Here is a 16474-nt window from a genome sequence, read left to right on the forward strand (position 1 = left end):
TTAGCAACTATTGGCCTGACCTGGCTTCACGGATGTAATGGTAGCAAGAGTGCTAGCGGCATTTCCCAATTAATTAATTACTGGTTAATTGATTGAAGTAAACTATTCAATGAATAATTGTAACAAACCTGCCAAGCTGGTACCCTTTCACGAAATTTCTCATTAATCATTACAATGATAGACATCATATGTGAATGAGAGGCTTTCCCGGTTTCATAGTGCGGCCACAAGTAATTTTCTAAGTACTGGGAAAACTCCAGCATCATTATACGACGTACTGCAAAACTGAAATAATAAGTAATTAGTAAATATATTTAAAAAAATACAATTCATGTGTCCTTTCACACCTATGATCATCACTAACCATAATGGAATAACAATATATTCACAATGTTTATTACCTTTGTTTATGATATTTTATTAATTATTATATAAATTGTCATATCCTCTTATTTCTATGCAACAATATATCATAACAAAAAAAAAAGAAAATACAATAATTACAAAAGTTACACAAAATGAGTTTAACAGCCAATATAAAATGTTTGAAATTTAAAAATCTTCTAAACTGTCTATGAAATAATAATTGTTAATAATAACATTCATAGATGAAAAATATTATAAAATATAATTATAATTTAATTTTATAAATAAAGTGTAAGTAAAGTAACATTTTATTGTAATTAATATTCATGAAAAAGTGTCTAACCATTCAATCAACCTACCTATCAAATTTATATATTCCTGTTAAAATTTATTAATCATAAGTATTTTATAAAATTAAAATTAATTATTTATATTATTTAATATATAATACAGAATATTTTTTTTTATTCCAAATTTTGCTCAAGGAGTAATCAATATCAGCCATTGCTAAAAACTGGCAAAATTTAAAAAATAAATGAGGTCAATGCACCCAATCTATTAGGCCAATGACCCTGAAACAGTCACTTATTCAATTCAGTAAGGCCAAGACGCAAAAAATTATAACATAATTAATATTTACAATAAAAAAAATATTTACCTAGAGCCCAGTATTTCTGCTTGGTATATAGATTCCACGATAGCATCATCATAAGGTAAGTGATCAGCTTCTGTTTGTGGCGACCAGTACTGATTTGCGAGCTGTGAACATTATAACAACCATATTGATTTCAAAATCAATGAGGGGTGTCATATAGATTTATCTGTGTAAAGACCAGTGGGCTCCCTCGAGGTTATAAAAGGAAGCCTACATGATAAATTCTAATAATTATCATCAATATCTACAAAAATACACATATAAATATATTGCTTTAATTTCTGTTTCCTTACGTTGCCACAATTTTTTAAAATTTCTAGACCACCGGTTTCCCTTAAGGCTTAAGGAAAGGAAAGTTTGTTTGCGAAGTATTTGCTTATGATTAGAAAATATATATTTGTAGCAAGAAAATATTTATGATGCACCTAATTTATAATTAATTTTGTTCTGTTCATAGTCAGATCTTAGCTGATACAAATCAAATTCCATTATAACTATTAATATTATTCATTGATTGGTATTCGGTAACTTTACAATATCATGTGTATTTTTCTTTTTTTTTAAATAGAAATAAAAGTCTTAAAAATTTTAATTATACTTGTTATAAGGGCAGCGGCTGGGTATTTTTTGAATACACTTATAATATTTTCAGTTAAATTTTAATCATGTGAAAAATATTTGGGGATGAATATACATTATACATATATTTTTATAGCTTTATTAACCTACACTATAAATGTCGAGGTATGTAAAATAAGATAAGGCTCCTAAAATTATTGCTTTTTAAAATATGTATTAATTAATCTGTATTTTGATTGTAAGTTGTAATTCAAATATTTATGTTATTGGTTTGTAATAACAATAAAAAATATTAAAGAATTGCAAAATATGTCGAAACATAAATAACAACCTCAAATTGCTTTACTTGAATATCTACAAAATACGTAATAATTTTCAATTGCATTTCTTAATTATATGCAAACTTTATAAAATTTTCAGACGATTATTAGTGATATTTAAAACGAATCTAAAATGGAAACATGTAAATATTTTATGCCGCAAATATAACCTTCCTAGTTATACTAACCAGAGTAATTCTATCGGCGTTAATTTGAGAGAGTGTAGGTAAAGGTATTTTCGGTTTATCCGGGGCTGGTTGTACGTCTGTTTTCATTTTGATTTACTCCTAACTACTACTTTATGAAAATAACACAAAAACTTAAAGCCAAGAAGTTTTCGTTTATCAACAATGTTTATATGTCAAACGAAATGCTGTCAATGTCATAAGTCATAACTAATATGTAAATGCGATTGTGTTCTAAAATAGTGTGTAATAAAATCCCTTTCAAAAAAGAAAATTATATTTTAAGTTCCTACACACAATATATATTTATATTCATATGTAAAATAAAATTATTTAAAACTTTTAATAAAATCAATGTTTCACGAATCTTTCTTAAAAATACATATACAGAATGTACAGGTTAATAATTGATTATAATATTATTTATTAAATCCAATACTTATCGTATAAAATAATTTATGTTTTATAAGTTTCAACAAATTACAATTTTACTTGTATAGAATAATATTTCATGCGAAATATTTTGTTTCAGGCATACAAAACAATGTTTGACCCATCTGATTTTCCTTACAAAGAGTTGACTGAATCTATAAGTGAGCATTACAGCGCAGATGATCTTATTTTTAGCAGTGACGCTGTGGTCACTGATTCTGTATTAAGTGATAAAGATCTTGTAAAAGTCACAGAAGAAATTATTTCAACAGTAGAAAATCATTTATCCTTCAATTCAAATAATTCTGGTCGGTTTTTTAATGTTGATAACACCTCCATTTTGGACACAGAACAAAACTCCGAATTGTACGTTGTGCAATCAGATAATTCATACAACTATGAACCTATATTACTAGACGATAGTATAGTCAACCAATTTTTACTTCCTGTTCAAGCATCTACAGATAAAAACAAGGTTAAAATATATATAAACCAATACTTGTAAAATTGTATATTTCATAATAATTTCGAGTGTTGTTACGTATTATTTGAATTTCGAATACTATATAATCGAATATTATAACTTTCATTATAACATTAAAAATACAGTAGACTGTTTTTCCATACAGTGGCGACATGTTTTCACGATGTTTTTTCAATATTAGAATTTTTTTAATTTTATTAATGACATTTTTGCTCTTCGCATTAAAAGTTTAATAAGAACCTTCGAAAGCCATACATTTAATTATTATTTTTAAATTACGATAATAGTATAAGTATAAGATAAAGATGTGCTTAAAACAGTCATCCCTATTCAGACTTATTTATCGAACTAGTTATGTATACCTAGATAGTAAGTATTTCAAATGTATCTAGATCTAGATTATTATATTTTCACATAGACTTCAATCCAATAATTGTTAAAAAAAAAACATTTAAATTTAGTATAAAGATTTGAAAAGCAATCTCTTATTAATTCAACAACAACAACAACAATTCTCTTAAAATAAGCACTTTTCATCATTATGCTTATGAAAAGTGCTTATTTTAAGCCCAAACTCATAATTTTGCTTGCTTTATATACTAGCATGCAGTTTTTTTTTTAGAAACAAGACTATAAATAGAAAAGGAAATAGGAAGATCCGTTATTCGGACACTGTGAGTCGGTCGTCGTCATCGCTCTGAAACATTAATTGTAAATAATATATAATATTATTGATATACATATAATAAATACTCATTAAACATTTCAGGCTACAGAAAATATAGATCCCGATGTATTAGCCTTGCATTCGTGCGTCATTTGTCAAGAAATATTCACTAACGATGCGGATTTACTAGATCACACAATTTCTACTCACACATCCGATCACTCATTGGAGCCAGAAACGAACTATTTGCCTCCGACTATCAGTAATACTTTAGAAGGTAAAGACAAATATATCTCTTGGTGGTGGGGCTTTGTGCAAGCCCGCCTGGGTAGGTACCACCCACTCATCAGATATTCTACCGCTAAACAAGTGAGTGAGCCAGTGTAACTACAGACACAAGGGACATAGCATCTTAGTCATTGTCTACGGGTGGTGGTGACCACTTACCATCAGGTGGCCCATATACTCGTCCGCCAATCTTTTCCATAATAAAAAAGGCACGCTCTGTACCTAGTCATAGACACCTATTATAGTAGGTATATATTCTAAAAGGAGTAGATAGAGGTAATAATAATATTTATCTTTAATCGTCCCAAATAAAAACACGTAGAGAATGAAGAAAGGAAATAGGCAATTAAATTTATTTCTAAACTATTCCATATAAATATAACCTGTTATATTAAAATAGTCACTTTTTACTAAATGCACGTAATAAAACTAAAAAATATATACATACACGGTAAATATAATTTTTGTCTGTCTGTCAGTTTGATCGGCTAATCTCTGGTAGGGCTGGTCCGATTTTGATGGGACTTTCACTGGCAGATAGTTGATATAATGAGAAGTAACTTAAGCTAGTTTTATTTTAGAATAAGTGTTGAATTCAACCACATACGAAGTCGCAGGCACAGCTAGTCTTACATATCTATCTATATTGTATAATTAGATTATGTATTATCAGAACTACAATACCTTCTTTTTAAGTAGAAAAGATACTTGGCGTTGATTAAATAATAATCGAAATATTTACAAATTGAATAACATACATTAAGACGTAAATATTAATATAAAGTTTCATTTTCCTTTTTCTAATAATTAATAATAGTTGGTATAGTGTAATCGATCGTACGTGGGTTAAGACAAGCTGACAAATGGTTACAAGTCGAAGTATCTTAATAAATGTTTTCCTTAAAAGAGTACCTTTAACGCGCAGTGTAATTTCTCAGTTTAATTTCTCCCTATTTTTAGAGAGTCTAGACTCCCAAGTCATATCCTTAATTAGTTACTCCTGGCAAATGTCATCCCTCACATATCTGCCAACTAATTTTATTTTTTATTCTAGAAACTTCCAAATTCACAACTAACATCCTTTTTGTAATATCGATTTAATTAAGGTTTGGTTTTTAAAAACCTTTTTTTTAATTATGAAATAAAGATGTCGTATATGATGCAAATTTCATTCTCATAAAAGGAAATTAATTAAAATTGTACGTCTCACTAAATAATTAGCTTTACACGTATATTTTGTATTTCCTATTCTTTCTAAACCTAAGCATAGTTCAGCAATGCAATTAGGTCGAATGCCTTGATTTTCTCTCATTTTTGGTACGAAACGCCTGACTACGAACGACGGACCAACGACAAAAGGACGAACATTGCATTGCACTGTGCACTTTATAAAATAGGTCAGCAAATTGCATGTACTGCTAAAAGTGGACACTTATTACTATTTAAAGACAAAGTGAATATAATTATGTATCGTGCGTTTTTAAAAATGGAACATATTTTTTTTTAAGATTTATTCGTTTATTCATAATGATATAATTGTTTTTATAACAGAACCGAATATCAGTTCCGAATGCGACTGGCTGGTGTGTGGTGTGTGCGAGCGAGTGCTGTCGACCGCGCTTGAATCCGAACCCCGCGGTGAGTAATCATTAGCCCGCTATTGACATACATACCCACTGTTCTTCCCTGGAAAATGCCAGCTAAAAGATACAACAAAACTTAATTAGGGTAAAATTTTAAAACTACAATGCAGTACGTCATAATATCGCGATAGAATACGTATTGTTTTCAGTAAGAGTATATTTGTGGCTATACAAATATCAAGTGCTGGTACGTTGAGTGGTGTATGTGTGAATGAATACTTTGAAGAGCGCTTGACTCAGATCCTTGAGGTGACGCTAGCCGATAAATCTTTAAAGAGCATTAAGTTGCTAAAAATTAACGACTGTTCAAATTACTCTAAATTAATAAGTATACATAATTGGACTCTATTTAATGTTATTTGTTAGCTGGTCAGAGGATATACTACGCGGATATTAACACTCTTAAACAAAGATAGCGTGTTTAAATACTTACAAAAAACATTTAATTATCACGCGTGTGCTGCGGTGAAGGATAATATCGAGAGGAATCTTGCACAAATTGATATCCTGTCCCATGTATATTAACCAAAGTGGCCTAGTGTACTAAGTGAAATAAACGCGTAAGGATGTGATCTTGGCTCAGTAGCAGAAAGTTTTTGAGTTGCCTTGCTATAAAGATATAATCTTGTTTTAGAGTTACTATGTTGCTCGGATATCAGCGGCAAAGGCGCTGTGGGCTCGCGAAGGCTCAGTTCTATGTTCGTGTGCGAATACTGCAGCTACTTGTTCGCAGCCGGGGAAGCGCTAGATCGACACCGAATGACATGCTTCGGACAGGGGGATTTCTACCCGATACAATCAGTGAGAACATATTAATATCTTATGCAAAAAAATTATAAATCGTTGAAAAAAATGGTCTACATTAAAATCATTAAATAATTTTTATTACAAAAACAACAATAAGCTACATCAGTATTTTTAATAGTAAGCTTAGTAAGTTTGAATAAAACTCTTGTTCACTAACTTAGCAGAATTGAAAGCAGAAAATAAATACATGTAACATAGAGTATACCTATTATCCCTTCCTAATAAACATAAAGCTTATCTCCGGAGAGGGTACGAAAATCAAGGGGCAGGATCGAACCAGCCACTTTTACATGGCAACGCGGCCATCACACCAAGCTGTGGAGGTTAAATAACAATAAATATGCATCATCTAACTGATACTTTATTATATATAAGATTAAATATCTTGGTTTCGATTTTTTAAAACCAAAAATAAAAAGGTAATAATCTAAACATACTTATATTTTAAAAGTTAATTTGTTTGATTGTTATTTTGTGGCGAAAAAAATATATTAGACGAAAATATTTCAAAACATTATTTATGATATAGGTATACTTATGTAGTTCATGACGAGTAACTAGATAGATAATATATCTTGTGTTGGTTTTTTTAATGTTACCAGGAGGAGACAATTTTAGAAACAAACATATTACCAATTTCCGAAAATTATATATTTTGCAATGTTTGCGGCAAGCAATGCGATAACGAGGAAGAATTAAAAGTTCACGAGATTGAAAATCACAAGCCGGCGACCAGGCAACGCCGTCCGTACAACACTTGCAACAACAACAAGATGTGGAACTGTGGATCTTGTAATCAACTTTTCGCTACAGCAAGGTGATTATTAAACAAATTGGTGTTGGTACCCACATCAGATACTGTACCGCGAAACAGCAACACTCAAGCACCACTGAATATTCATGTGCATAATTTGTGTTTATAATTCATCTCGTGCTCGGCGGTGAAGGAAAACATCGTGAGGAAACCTGCATGTGTCTAATTTCATAAAAAATCGGCCGCATTGGAACAGCGTGATGGGATATGTTCTAAACCTTCTCCTCAAAGGGGAGGAGGCCTCAGCCCAGCAGTGGGAAATTTACAGGCTATTTTTTGTTTTTGTTGTAAACAAAGTGTTAGTGTTGTGTACTTGTTAGTGTTGTGTTCCGGATTTAAGAGTGAGTAAGTTTGTGTAACTTCCACAAGGGACATAAAATCTTAGTTCACATCATCTGATCTTATCATTGACGATATAAAGAATTGGATTAATTAAGATTATTATGTCAATAGATACAGTGTCAATGCTTGTAGCTAACCTTTTTTTTCTCGCTGGTAAAACGCGTTGGTGTGCGCCCCGGTACACTGGAATACCTCCTAATAAAATCAGCGTTACACTCTCCGTTTTCGTGGTGGGTACTATAGGATCGATTTCCCATGCTACCATGACAAATGCTTGCTGCTAACCTAACCTAACCTACCAACATATAACTAAGTACTAAGATACATATTTATATGTATGTACTTAAATTTCTGAACTAAAATATGAAATGTTAAATGCTAGTATGAAAAACAATGTTTATTCGTTGTTGATTTCTTGGGTATAAATAATCGCTGGTTTGTAATTGAGTGTGAAGCTTCTACGTATAGGTCAGGATAGTACCTGCGACCATGCGAGTCGCACCGTGACATGTGCGCCATGGTGTGAGACCATGCAAGACCAATCAATTCCTGTAGCTTTATATTATTTAATAGCATATTTATAAAGCGTTATTTTTTTTAAATGTTTTGACAACCCGACTTATTGCCAATAATAGTGATGGGAGGTTTGTTTACGCTCAGAGCATCGGAATTGCGATTCAATAATCTCAACATTATTTCACGCAGTTATGACTTTACAGTAATTAATAACTCTTTTTGTTTTCATTAATATAAATCTATATATATATAATAAAATTGCAATGTATGTCTGTAATATTAAAGTAACCGTTTTTTACTAAATACATGTTTATGTATACACGGTATACAAACAAAAATATTTTACTTGGTGATAGGGCTTTGTGCAAGCCCGTCTTCGGTGGTACCACCCACTCAACAGTTATTCTACCGCTAAATAACAATACTCATTGTTGTTGTGTTCCGGTTTGAAGGGTGAGTGAGCCAGTGTAACTACAAGCACAAGGGACATAACATCTTAGTTCCTAAGGTTGGTGGCACATTGACGATAAAAGGAATAGTTTACATTTCTTACAGCTTCATTGTCTATGAGTGTTAGTGACCACTTACCATCGGGTGGCCCATATGCTCGTCCGCCAACCCATACCATAAAAAAATCTATTTTCAATTTTTGTCCGTCTGTCTGTTCCGGCTAATCTCTGGAATGGCTGAAGTAAGTTATATGGAATATAATAAGAAGTAAGTTACTACAACAATAACTTTTTTGTTAATTTTAAACGCGCAAGAGCCAGTCAGACTGTAAGAACTCTACTGGTAGACAGAAGTTCGCTTCTCTGTTTAGAGAAGGTTTTGACGCTTCCATACACTTGCACAGACATATAAATACCAATTGAAACACACAACTAACACCACTATATAAATTATATATATATAAATTATAAGCTCACGAAAACTGATCTACTATATTATATATTGTATACCTATATAGAAAATAATTAAATATTCATTTAGACACTTTATAAAACACTTCTAATATATTATGAATTCTGTATGCAGCTTCTTTTATCGCTGATGATTTATCTCGTGTAATCTTGATTGCACATAGAGAGCTCTATCGTCACAAACGGGGCGAGGACCGGCCGCCCGGCGCGCCGCTCATGGCCTATGTTTGTGAGGAATGTGACAAGGTTTTGGGCAGCATGTGCGCTTTGCACACACATAAGAAGATGCATAAAGTTACAAAACCTGTAAGTTTTTTTTATTTATTAATAATCTATCTATATAACAGCCGAGTTGACCCAGTGGTTAGAACACGGACATCTTAATCGATGATTGCGGGTTCAAACCCAGGCAAGCACCGCTGAATATTCACGTGGAGCAAAACATCGTGAGGAACCCTGCATGTGTCTAGTTTCATAGAAATTCTGTCACATGTGTATTCCACCAACCCGTATTGGAACAGCGTGGTGGAATAGATTCCAAACCTTCTCCTCAAAGGGAGAGAAAGCCATAGCCCAGCTTTGCGAAATTTACAGGCTGTTGTTGCTATTGTTGTTGTAATAATCTATCACAGTAGAGTTTGATTTTTACATTTATGAGTCATCAAAATTGTTGTTTTTTTTATATCTAGTAATAAGTAAAACAGTGACTCATTTTCTGACTTGCTGATTATACACCTGCACATAAAGTTTTTATTGAAATTTGAGAAAAATATGGAATGATAATATTATGCAAATTTTGTAGGGTTACCCGTGTAGAGTCTGCGGTCGTCGATTCAACCAGTCCGGTCACTTGGCGATTCATATGCGCATGCACACTGGGGAACGGCCGTATCCTTGCGACCTGTGCTCGAAGGCCTTTAAAGTTAAGGTCAGTGTGTTATAAAATTTTACGAACCATTTATAGAATAAATTAAACTGACAGAGAAGTATAAAAAAAAAACAACGTACAGTAAAACTTTTCCCGCCAATATTTCTGTCATGTTGGCGTAGACGTCACCAATGGCGATTCTTTATTTAAATTTTATGTACGGTCTATTTTATCTGTGCTTTGAGATTTCCAAAATGACTCATTGGTCTTATATCGGGTATTTTTAATAGGATTGTGTTTAGAATGAACTTCAAACAATTTTTTGTTTATTATTGTTATTTTTAGAGTTTACATTTATTATAACTGAAGTATTTTTAACTACATTAGTTTAAATTTATATTACCTTCTTAATAATGAGAGAAATGTTTCTTCCAATCTAAGACACCGAACATTTGGGCAGTGCATGTGCATAGACAATAAGTGTATGGGCAAACAGAGGTGCACCCTCTGTTCCCACACCTTTATACTCTATCGCCAGTCAGAAAAACAATGAATTTATGATGTATTCCTTCATAAAAAAAACAATTATGTGTTACTTTGATCCGACTCGGGAATTGAATCCGCTACCCCGATATGTGTCATTACTTTGATGAACGAGGCAGATTAGGTATTTTTTTAATTTCAAATTTGAACTGTTAACAATTATTCGCATTGAATGATATTTAAAAACAATTGAAAAGTATTTTATCTGAAACACAGTTCGAAGATAAAAGTTTCAATGAGTTTTAACTTTTTGGCGGGAATACAGCAGCGTTGTGTTCTCGAAACCTTTGGGAACACTGTAAGCTAGAGTTTCAATGTTCTTTACTTGTAACTTTCACAGAACATATTTAATCTAGGAAACTTTTCGCTTATAATATACTTTGTGACTTTAAGTCGAACTGCCTCAAGTGGGACCGCTGTTGCAATAACTTTTTGCGAAGGAGCAAAAAATATCTCACTTCAATTATTTATGTCTATCTTCTAAATATAATTTAAAAAGAAATTTCGTTCGATTTAACGTATTAATAAATGATTCCAAATTAAAAAAAAAAATTTATATCTTTAACGTGTCAAAACAAGAATAACACAATGGAACAGTATTATTAATTAAGAACAAAAGAAAAACTTTAATCATGATATATCAGTAACGAAGCTTCGATCGTCATTACAAAAAGCGAACACATTCGCAGTAATAACAATCCATAGTTTAAGAAGGTTCCCAGAATTTTTTCCAAAGGAGACTGTGAGGTTGTGTGCGTGGCAGGTGGAGCGCGACGACCATCGGCGGACGCACACCGGCGAACGCCCCTTCGCGTGCGCTGCCTGCCCCAAGACGTTCACTGCCGCGGCACGCTTGCGTGAGCACGCGCGCATACACACCGACCAAAGGTTACGCTGGATACTTATCTACATTCTACTGCCCCCGTTTTTGCTATCCCTGCCCTGGGAAACTCGAGTACAAGAGACAAGAATCAAACCGAACTCGCCTCCCTTTATATCTTTACTAGCTCTTACCCGCTTTGGTTATTGACTCTCATCGCATAGATAATAGGAATATTTTTATAAATTAACTAAAAATATTAGTTTGATACAACAGTTTTTTACAATTAATAAGCAGCCTATGCCCATTCCCTTGATACTTATCTACATTCTACTGCCCCCGTTTTTGCTATCCCTGCCCTGGGAAACTTCAGTACCACAAGAAGAGACAAGAATCAAACCGAACTCGCCCCTTATATCTTGACTAGCTGTTACCCGCTTTGGTTTTTGGTTATTCGCGTAGATAATATATGTATAAATATAAATATGAGACAACATCACATACATTACTCTGATCCCAATGTAAGTAGCTGAAGCACTTGTGTTATGGGAATCAGAAGTAACGACGGTACCACAGAGACCCAGACCCAAGACAACATAGAAAACTAATGGTAATCTACATCGACTCGGCCGGGAATCGAACCCGGGACCTCAGAGTGGCGTACCCATGAAAACCGGTGTACACACCACTCGACCATGGAGGTCGTCAGAATAAAAGGAATATATTTACAAATTAACTACAAATATTAGATTGATACAACAGTTTCTTCCAATTAAAATGCAGCCTTTTCTCAGGCTCTAGACTATTTGTGTACCAGTTTTAAATCGGTCCAGTAGTTTTGACGTGAAAGTTAGACAGACAGACATACAGAGTTACTTTTATAATATCGGTATGGATATTAAACATCTCACCTGCTACCTCACTACCTTAATGACTTGCGAATATCAATATGTTATGTCATTAAACATAGAAAATCGGTACAATGACCTGTACATAACCACCCAGCCCGAGTGGTGAGAGGTGAATTTGAAAGGTGATAAATAATAAAACACATACAATTAATCCATATATATTTACGTGTAGAATTATATACACTTCCAAATCTCTTGCGAAAAATTATAATAAATAGTACTCATTGTAATACTCCATGTAAAATTATTTTTCGAAAACTTGCTTGTACCAAGTAATGTTCTAAGACCAATGATGTTCTAGTAAACAGATATGTCATTAAATTTTAAGACTAGAAAACGTCCTAATTGGGACGTTTGCCTGTAGTCGTTTTCATCATAATTATGCCAGTAATACATTATAAGACATCATAATTATATAGTAATACGTTTCGCGTAATTAAAACATCTAGTTATCCCTTTTACTTATTGTTTTTATCACTTGTAACTTAATGTAAAAAAAACGGTCCCCGGCGCGGCACACTTTTTTCTGTTGTTTAGTATGGGTATAGCATATCTGTTTATTAGAATATCATTGTCTAAGACATAACACACAAAAGCAATTGTCAAAATTTGTCTATGGATTTGTCTTAACATGTTTCTAAGCAATTATCTGTTTTCTTAAGACTATCGCGGATTAGTCCTACTTACATATTTAATGTATCGCTTATTCCTTCTTACTTCTTCTCACTTTCCTACAATCGCTTGGAGTGATTTCGTAAAGGAGACAGGGACGGAAGCTTGTAACGCAGGAAGCCACTCAAGCGCGCGCGATTTGATTTTTATCAAAGAACGCGCGCTACTAATGTTGGCTGTCACGTTGGAATACCAAAAGCATAGAATATTAATGTTATTCATTACCAAGATGACGATTCAAATGTTATCTTTACAACTAATAAAAAGTTATTTTTTTTTTATTTTAAGGTGATTCTGTAATTATCTGCATTATGGTCTCCAATAAAAGAAATTAACAATTGGCTTTAAAAAACCCCTTATGGGGATTTTCTTCACCTGTAAACTCTATATGTTGACCATAAAATAGATTCCTTGTTGGATTTATTTTAAATAAAATCTTATTTTTAACCGACTTCAAAAAAAGGAGGAGGTTCTCAATTCGTCGGGGCCTTTTTTTTCAATAAATTATTCTCTTGAATTTGCTCTAAAGTAAAGTTAAATATCGAGAGAAATGGTTTAGCAGATAAATGTCACATACACCGTCATCCCGATAAACATATATAAATATCTAAATAAACATATTTAACAATGATTTGATCTTAAACTGAAAAGACAATAACAGTTATAGTTTTAAATTAACGGAAAATATGTACATATTTATAATAAGTTCATCAATTTAGTTCTTAATTCACATAAAAATCTCATAAAACGTAACTTAGCGTTAAAATAAAATGTTACAATTGATAGCGCATTGTTGAAAATTATAATTCATCAATACAAAAATACCCTTTGTGTGCTCTCGTTGTTTCGGACGTCATTCACAGTTAAGATAAAACGCCAATAGATGGCGTTACTATACAACTAATCTAATCGTTCAAAAATAAACATTACTTAATTCTAAGACGGTTATTTTAATTACTTATGTCCATTGTAAAATAAATAATAAAAACGTTTCGAGAATATTGAGTAATTCAACTGTCACATAAAACCATGGATATATGTTGAAGAAACTGAAATATATAAGATTTATGGAATTTGTTTACGTAATTAAAGTTGATAGTAGATAAACATCAGGAGTCGGGGCCGAGAAGCAGTAAAATCTCTCGCAGCCGAGCAATTTCTTCTGCCGGCTGACCGGTTCATTTAGGTTGAGCACCTCCACGATGACTATGTTAGAATATGTAAAGTAGCTTAGAACAACTATTTATAAATCCGTGAATATTATTCAAAGATGCTTTGAACGTATATTTTTAATTTTAAGCAAATTACTTACAGCTCAGTATTTACGAATGCAAACCTATATGTTTGTATTTGTAAATATCTATTTTCGGGTATATAAATATTATGCCATGATACTAAAGTTTTACAGTTGCTATATTATACGTGCATGTTTTGTGTTAACAGTTATTTAAATGTCAGTAATATAAAGCGATAGTTTCTTCCACTGGAGCTTGACCCTTATTCTCTTCCAGGCCATACAAATGCGATATTTGTGGCGCTGCATTCCGAAGGCCCTACGCTCGTACCGTCCACACTCTAATACATACAGGGGAGAAGCCACACGAGTGTGACGTGTGTGGAACTGCCTTTAGGTATGTTGTATTTTATAATACTCTTTGAATAGAAAAACATATCATCCTATAAGAACATTAAGTGTTCAAGTTGAGCGACACTTATTACTGTAAATTATTTTCTATGTTTGTTTTTTTTATGTGTTTTTGATTTACCATCTTTCGATGACGACAAATGAAATGTTAAATGTGCAGTCATCTCCCATTACAGACATGACGTCACTAGAGATCTTAAAAAAGGGATTAGCTCTAAAAGGGTATAAGGGTCCAAAATATTTCTTTTAATATTTTTTTTGTGAAGGACCATTTCCTGGGTTCCAATTCGGAAAAAAAGTATCGTAGGTCCTTTTTGATCTAGCAGTGAATTTGCTTTAGAGAATATTATCAAAGAAATCTTGAAAGCGAATGAGCTTAATATGCAGAATAAGTACATGTGATAGACAAAAATATTACTAGGATTTTCTAGTGTATTTGTGTCAATATCATCGTGCCAGTCGAGCTGACGATAACATCGTGAAGAAATAGAATTAAATAGAACTAACGCGGAAGAAATTTCGAAACATTTGTATTCTTTAATCAGCAGTTATTTTGCATTCCGGGTTAAGCTCCGTATTCTTAACATATAACTTTAAACTTTATTAGGCATTATATAAAATATAGCTATCTCTTTTTATCTTATTTATTTTACGCAAAGTTCCAATCGCACAAACTATTAAACATATAGTTTTTATGCGTCTCTACATTTTGTTCTAAATATTCATAATATAATACTAAAGTTATGGTTAAGTCATTTATATATCGGTGGCCATATTATAAACATATACACTATCAACAATAATAAGACCAGCTGATAATCGAGTTTTTTGGAAGTATATACTCAGTGGAAGAATACCTAATATCACTTTTAACTTATTATTTTACTATGGAATTATTTAATATTTTCAATAGCGAAAAAAAAAATAATAAAAGCTTTTAATCAATTAACTTTAACATTTTTTTCCATGGAACTAGTACTTAACATTAGTTAATAAAACTGTTACTATAAAAAGGGCAGACAATTATTTAAACCGTTAGGGTACATAATTATTAAGTTCTTATCAATCAATATGAGAGTTATATAATTACCTTCATTCTCCAATTCGCCTTGACGCCTCTGTCCACGTTAATCTGGACACGATGTAGAGTAGGTATGTGTAATCAGGATTTCTTTATATAACCTTTTTAGTTTCCCCGTCGACTAAAACTAATTTTACGCAAACTAAGGTAAATGTTACCACCATAGTTGCTACTCTTTCAAATTAATAGTTCCAAAAAATTATTATAGATGTCGCTAGTTTATCTGTGTCTCTTATACTCTTTGTGTAAGTTCGTATATTTTATTTTATTATTTATAAGATTTTTGTTTTCATCAGACGTTCGGGAGATATGTGGAAGCATAAAAGAACACTACACGGGGTTCAGGCAAACGCTGAAACGAAATAGATTAAGAAAAATATTCTACGATGAAATCTGACCAAATTTATAGAAACTCAAACAAGTTTTGGTCAGCCAATGAGGATAAACTGACAATATTTTAATATCCACAGAAGAACCTTAGCGTTTCAAGTAATTATGGTGAACGATGTATCTTTATTTCTCAGAAGTATCACGGAATGCCATGAGCTACAATTGATAAATGACATCAGAATATGACGTCTGTAACCACCATAATGTATGCCTTGTATAAATGTTTGTCGTTTTTTGTAAACTATGATATATCCTATTAAGTTGTATGGATTATTGTAAAGTATTAAACATGTATTAGATTTCTTGTATATAGACAGATATCTTGAATGGTTTTTTTCATAATTATTTGTCAAATTGTTGCCTTTTCCAGTATTGATAACATAATTAAAGATATTTGGGATAAAATAAAAAACTGCGTTTTCTTCAACAGTAAATATTTATTATAAAAATTGCTCTTATAGCCACATTTCTGTTTCTATAATATATATAATATTTATGTTCATTCTTTGTGCCATTGTTTCACAAA

General features: G+C 32.2%; 2 protein-coding genes across 2 annotated transcripts in view; one reads left to right on the forward strand and one right to left on the reverse strand.

The window, feature by feature from the left end:
- The window catches only part of LOC124538455 (RNA helicase aquarius), an 82671-nt gene extending 80386 nt beyond the window's left edge, over positions 1 to 2285 (reverse strand). The window contains exons 1-3 of the mRNA XM_047115525.1: positions 2109 to 2285; positions 1025 to 1125; positions 129 to 285 (exon numbers count right to left, since the gene is read on the reverse strand). Coding sequence (XP_046971481.1) covers positions 129 to 285; positions 1025 to 1125; positions 2109 to 2195 — 345 coding nt within the window. The 5' untranslated portion in view covers positions 2196 to 2285. The remainder of the gene's footprint in view (positions 1 to 128; positions 286 to 1024; positions 1126 to 2108) is intronic.
- A 364-nt stretch (positions 2286 to 2649) lies between these two features.
- Positions 2650 to 16332, forward strand: LOC124538498 (zinc finger protein 761-like). The gene is made up of 10 exons (XM_047115576.1): positions 2650 to 3012; positions 3791 to 3965; positions 5528 to 5614; positions 6254 to 6420; positions 7029 to 7243; positions 9183 to 9324; positions 9821 to 9946; positions 11193 to 11317; positions 14344 to 14463; positions 15855 to 16332. The coding sequence occupies exons 1-10, from the start codon at positions 2650 to 2652 to the stop codon at positions 15922 to 15924; spliced, it is 1590 nt and encodes a 529-aa protein (XP_046971532.1). The 3' UTR covers positions 15925 to 16332.
- Positions 16333 to 16474: the final 142 nt, after the last annotated feature.

This window comes from Vanessa cardui, chromosome 20 (assembly GCF_905220365.1).
Source record: "Vanessa cardui chromosome 20, ilVanCard2.1, whole genome shotgun sequence".
NCBI classification, from domain to species: Eukaryota; Metazoa; Arthropoda; class Insecta; order Lepidoptera; family Nymphalidae; genus Vanessa; species Vanessa cardui.

What these genes read in the sequence shown, in the direction of transcription:
- LOC124538498 (XM_047115576.1), top strand. Translation starts at nt 2,650, where the DNA reads ATGTTTGACCCATCTGATTTTCCTTACAAAGAGTTGACTGAATCTATA. An exon ending in TGCATAAAGTTACAAAACCT is followed by an intron (nt 9,325 to 9,820) that starts GTAAGTTTTTTT and finishes CAAATTTTGTAG; the next exon opens with GGTTACCCGTGTAGAGTCTG. An exon ending in CGAAGGCCTTTAAAGTTAAG is followed by an intron (nt 9,947 to 11,192) that starts GTCAGTGTGTTA and finishes TGTGCGTGGCAG; the next exon opens with GTGGAGCGCGACGACCATCG.